At 41.4% G+C, this 6,124-nt stretch overlaps 1 protein-coding gene across 1 annotated transcript; it reads right to left on the reverse strand.

The window, feature by feature from the left end:
* Positions 1-1,268: 1,268 nt before the first annotated feature.
* LOC122643933 (protein DETOXIFICATION 40-like) lies at positions 1,269-5,104 on the reverse strand. The gene is made up of 6 exons (XM_043837509.1): positions 4,113-5,104; positions 2,883-2,939; positions 2,224-2,462; positions 1,689-1,807; positions 1,519-1,605; positions 1,269-1,382 (listed from the first exon to the last, which is right to left on the reverse strand). The coding sequence occupies exons 1-6, from the start codon at positions 5,087-5,089 to the stop codon at positions 1,317-1,319; spliced, it is 1,545 nt and encodes a 514-aa protein (XP_043693444.1). The 5' UTR covers positions 5,090-5,104; the 3' UTR covers positions 1,269-1,316.
* Positions 5,105-6,124: the final 1,020 nt, after the last annotated feature.

A 6,124-nucleotide genomic window follows, 5' to 3' on the forward strand; every position in this document is an offset into this window, starting at 1 on the left:
GCAGATTTTGATATTTTTATTTATATTAAGTGTTTTAATTATTTGATAATCATGGGATGTGAAGGAAACCCGAATCGATCTATTTTTGCTGCGCATTCGGGTATGGGATGGATCCCTCTTTCCATGGGATGGAAAAGAGATGAGTTTTCTCTCTCTCGAGGATCCCATATTTTTTATCGAACAAGAAAGAGAGGGTTTGGTAATAAATTTTTATACCAAACCCTAATAGGGATTCACTAGGGTTCCCATGGGCAACCATGGGATTGCCATAGGGTCACCATGGGAGACCATAGGCTGACCCAGATTCCCAATAGTTGTGAATCCAACATGATGGACAATTAATTCATGTGTTTGATGATCCCATGGACTGTAGTTTTCCTACACCTTCATCAAGTAATGCGGTTTGAAACCAGATGTGGACGACAGACGATTATTAGCTGTAGAGTCCTTACGATTCTTCAGGGTATGGTACATCGTCTTGACAGAAAAAAATTCCAGGTTTGGCTCCCCCCCCCCCCCGAACCAGCCTATCTTCATGGGAGTAGAGGCTTAGTTTAATCTTGCAAAGTTCTAACTTTCCACTAACAAGTTCCAAGTTCAAACACAGGGATCTGAAGATCGAAAATGTGCTGGTGAGATACTACTGAGATCGGATGATCACATTGATCAATTTCAACCTCTCATTAAAATGCGATGATACAACATCAACGGTTCACCTTTAATGGGGAGGGGAAAGGAAGAAAGAGAATCCAGGAAGGAAATCAAAATTGCAAGGGGAAAAGAGAAGAAACTAAGAGGTGAAGAAGAAGAGGGGGGGGAATCAGAGTTGCAGGGAGAAAAGAGAAGAAGAAGGAAGAAGGGGGGGGGGGGCAGAGGGTGCACATGCGCACAACCAGAAACTCAATTCATTCTTTCCATTATTCAATTCTGTTCCACATTCCTTTTCAAAATACAGTCTTTTAAAGACTCAAAATCAAAAAAAAAAATTACAAAAAATAACTCCCTAACAACTACTTCTATAGCTATAATTGTCCTCTAATAACTACTTCTATAGCAATAACTGAAATAAAAACTAAATGCAGGGCTGTTAGGGCTTGAGCTTGGGCCTGAGATGGTACCCCTTGGAATATCTAATTGGGCTTGGGCAAGGGCTAGTTGCCGTCATAAAGCAATTACAGAGATGGATGACCATCAGCATTGTTAGTAAGGTTAAAGGATCTAACTCACATCACTCCACACCATACACATCACCACAGAAACCATATCTCTTCACCTGTTAACTAGCCATGCTTTTCAAGTTCCAAAGCTCGCTCCCATCACTCTTTCCCTACTGGTTCTTCATCGACTTTCCATTTATCCAAGCGTTTCATAGCTTTCTCCACCTAAAATTTAAGTCACATTACAACTATTATGAACAGATACATGAACACAAGAGATCAATCATGCCTTGACTCACTTTATTTCATTTTTTTTTCCTCTTCTACTTTAAAGATAAAAATGATAGTTTATCAGACTCACCTCTTTCTTCCAATCTGTCCTTAAGGTAACCCACAGTAAAATGATAGTCTGAATTGTTGTGCCACCTATCATCCCTGACCATATTCCCTACACCATCCACAGATGATCAAAGAGTGAATTTCCATAAGTAAATTATGGTAATGTGAAGGATATCAATAGGAATTTCATACCTTGGCACCTAAGTTGTACTTAAAACCCAGCAAAACCCCTAAGGGGATCCCAATGATGTAATAACATCCCACGTTAACATAAGCAACGAATGTTTGCCATCCACATCCAACAGCTACACCTGAAAAAGAACTTGGCTTTATACCCAATTCTTCAAACAACCATAGTTCAAAATTTCGCGAATATTTCCATAATTTTGAACCCCCGAGATGAAACTGTTGGATATAAACATCATACGACGCGTCGAAACTCAAAATAGACAATGTTTTGATTGAAACTTTGAAAATTTTGTTTTGGAATCACGTTTATTTCGGTCTAAAAATGCATCGTTTTGTCATCGCTTCAGTTATTTCAATATTTAAGCCTTTCTCATCCAAAAATGACAAAACAAAAAAACTTATGAAAAAAAATACAATGTTTTAATGAAATTTCGATATTTTTCTTATCTCGATCTGATCGAAACGAAACGAATTTTTGAAAATAATCAAATTAATTTAAAGAGTTTCAGACATGAAGTTGTAATAAAAAAAAATGTACCTGACAAAACGGGTTGGACTCCATTGAGGATCATAGTGATGGCTAGTAAAGGGCAAAGGTCTGAGACTGCTTGGGCTACAGCTTCTCCACCAGTAAAAGCATAGCTGATGACATCTCTTAATGCAAGCACCACTGCTGATAAGATCAATGCAGTTACAAAAGATATCAAAGTCACCACCACTACTGAGAATGCTGCCGATTTAGGGTGTCCAGCTCCAAGCTCGTTGCTCACCCTCACACTGTTATTATTATTGTTTTTTTTATCAAAAAGAAAAGAATGAGGTTAAAAACCAACACACTTTAGAACTATCAAACAACCAAGGTTGTGTTTGGTAAGCATTCTCTGAATAGATTTAAATAGATAAGAAGAATTGGGTTTCAAACCATGTTCTCGACCCAAAATCTATTTCAATAATGCATACCAAACACAGTTTAAGATTCATAAAAAAAAACCTCACATGGTAAACCCAAACCCAAACCCAAACTCTAGCATGGGCAGTTATGGACCTGGGTCTCTGTTAACCCAAGAAGAGCAGGCCTAGCTCAACTTTTTTTTTTTTTTTTTGGCCCAATTCCTTGTGGAGGAAAGAACAATTCCAAGCAATAATAATATTTAAATTAAGAAATCACAGTTCTTTTTATAGAAATTAGAGACAAACCTTGCAGCAGCATTGAATCCAACCGAAATCATGAAAACCCAGCCACTTATTGTCATGCTGCACATTGTACACGTACACATATTTGAGTTAACAAAAAACAATAAAAGCAGGTTTCGGATCCGCCCATATACTGATACCATCTGGCCGATACCGAACTAGTGGTTAGAAATGGATACGGGTATGATATGATAATATATCTTTGAGACCCCCTACCCAAATCCATAATTTTGGTTTTTTGGTTAGGATTTGGATTCAACCCTATAGCCCAACAGAACCCACCGATTGAGACCCCCTACCCAAATCCATAATTTTGGTTTTTGGCTAAATCTAGGGCTATAATAGGGTCGGGTTGGGTCGGGCCTTTTAAAACCCCAACCTAACCCTGAGTCCCCTTAGCTGGACTCAGGCCCGACCCTGTCCTAACTCAGGATCAGAAAAATTCAACCTTGACCCGTCCTCAAGGTTGGGCTGGGATGACCCTGATTGGCCCTGACCATAAGGAGGAATGGAGATGCATGGGCCGACCAAGCTAGGAAAGGGAGATGCATGAGCTGGCCCGACTGGGAAGAAGAACAACAACAACAACAAAAATAAAAAAGAACAAGAAAAAGAAGACAGGGTCGGGTTAGGCCGGACCGGGCTCAACCCGAGCCCTCAACCCTGACCCGGCTCAGCCCTGACTCAAGGCCGGAATTTCCCAACCCTAACCCGCCCTTAAGGCCAAGGTATCTCAACCCAGGCCCTATTCGGGCTTAGGACAAGTTAGGACAGGTTCGGACTGTCATGGCCAAACTTACACCCCTACCTAAATCCATAATTTTGGTTTTTGATTTGGTTTGGTTTGGTATTCACCCTTATAGCCCAACAGAACCCATCGATCCGATCCATCTATCGAGAGTTGAGACCTCCTACCTAAACCCATAATTTAGGGGACCCTAATTTACAGTATTTCAAATTACCCCGCCATGAGCAAGCAATGACTCGTAGAGCATTACAGTGGGAACCACTCCACACATGCAAGTCACACTTTGTTTTTTTTTGTTTTTGGATTATGATGCGAGTCAGACTACGGATCACAATACAGATCCTCTGCTGCCCGTAGCGGCCTTAGCGGCGCATTCACAGGGTCGCACATTATGTGAACCCGTAGAGGATCTGTTGTCCTATGAATTGCAAAATGCAAAATAAAAATGGTTTATTAACAGAGTTAAGGAAGCTCTAGTGCTTTACCAGATAGAGAGAGAATTCAACGATAACTGAGGGTTCTCCAGCAAGCCAGCAAGCAAAACTAGTATCTGAAAATACCAAATCTCCAAGCACAACATCACCGCCGACGAAACCGATAGCTTAAAAAACTCAAACAGCCCTGAAAAAGCTTCCAATGTGAACCCGGTCCATGTCTTCTTACACTTCTCACTCTTCACTATATAAACGAACTGAGCCACCACTATAACCCACCACGACAAGCTCAGCAACAAAGAAGCCCCAAACAACCCAAGCCCGATCTTGTACACCGCCACCCAGCTTAATAACATATGCAGAACCAACGTCACCGTCGCTATGTAGGCACTGGGGGTCACAATGCTCTGTGCCTGCAAGAATTTCTGTATAGGGAAATTGGCTCCATAGGCGAATATCTGAGGGATCAGACCATAAACAAACATGGAAGCTGCCGATGCGATTCTTGATGATTCCCCAAGGAGGATCAAGATTGGCTTAGAAAAGATGTAAAGGATGGTAACTGGGATTCCAGTTAGCATAAGCAGGATCGTTGATCTCTGCATGTATACACCAAGCATTTCATATTTCGATGCACCGTAGGCTTGCCCACATAGGGTCTCCACTGCACTCCCCATTCCAAGCATGACTCCATAAGTGAAGCATTGGATGCCGGTGTTGCCGAGGGAGGCGGCGGCGAGTTCGAGGTTACCGAGGTGGCCGGAGAAGATCTGGGTAGACATTGACATGAGGTAGTTGATCATGTAGACGATCACAGACGGAGCAGCGAGATAGAGGAGGAGTTTGAGCTCGATTATGGTGGCTAAACGAAGACGTTTCAGTTGAGGTAACTGGGTATCTGATAGAACATATTCTAGTTGATCGCTGGCTTGGATATCTGGAGAAGATGATATTGGGAAAGAAGATGGTGATTTTGGAGAGAGGAGAGGTTGATCGAGTTCAGTGTATTGGTTGTTTTGATGATCCATATTGAGATTGTTCTTGTAAGAAGGTTAGGGTGAAGAGTGTAGAGAAATAGATGAGATGGGTCTCGTACTTGAAACTTGAAACTTGAAAGCAGTAAGAGCTGGTTTCTTAAAGTAGGTTTCTGAGTTCTGACCGCAGTTTAGTGGAGGGTTGATGTTCGAGTAACGGGAGACTAAAAGAGAGAGAACATGTTTAGGTGGTTTGGCTTCTAGATTCGTCTTTTAAAGTAAAATAGGCTGGAATTAGACGATCTGGATCCGTGAGCAATTTGTTCGAGTGGGGTAAGGCGATTTTTGCATGCAGCATCGTATCTGACAGCACATTCCTACTTAGACAAATCAGCAGTAGAGGATCTAGATCCATGAATGAGGGATGAACGTGACTTTAGAGTACACGTAAGAATGCTCTTTCGTGTCTTCATCTATGAAAGTTCAAGTCCGTGGCGCGTGTGAGGTTGCTTGAACTCGACCCAGCGTACGTACCACGTGGTTCATATGGCATGTTTTATGGTACAGAAGTCAATGAACCGCGTGAGTATGAGAGTGAGAGTGCTAATAAAATTCTCATTACCAAAAAACAAGAGGTGAGATTAGTATTATCTCGGAGAAGCGCGTTGCACGTGCTTTACTTCTCTGTTCCCACGTACACGTATTTAATATGAACTTATTAACAAAAAAAATTGATTTGTAGCATTTTCAGTTTTTTGTTTTTTTTGTTTTTGGTCTGAGTTTTAACAGAACTTGTGGTACCCACCTTGTGTCTCTCTCTCGGATCTGTATTCTCTCAATTATATTGTTCGTACTTGACGTTAAGTACATTTAATTGAGCAGGCAAAAATAACTATCCTATTCCCTATCTGAACACACTGCTTGATGTGGGGTCTATATGGGGTCCATTTTCTTCTATTAGATGTACTTGACGTCAGGTACGAACAGTGTAATTAAGAGGATAAAAATTCCTATTTCTCTCCCCTCCCCCATGGAAAAGGATCACCATGCCCATCCCGTTGGACAAGGCCGTCCATCTGCTTACTTGAA

Source organism: Telopea speciosissima, chromosome 10 (genome assembly GCF_018873765.1).
Source record: "Telopea speciosissima isolate NSW1024214 ecotype Mountain lineage chromosome 10, Tspe_v1, whole genome shotgun sequence".
Lineage (NCBI taxonomy): Eukaryota > Viridiplantae > Streptophyta > Magnoliopsida > Proteales > Proteaceae > Telopea > Telopea speciosissima.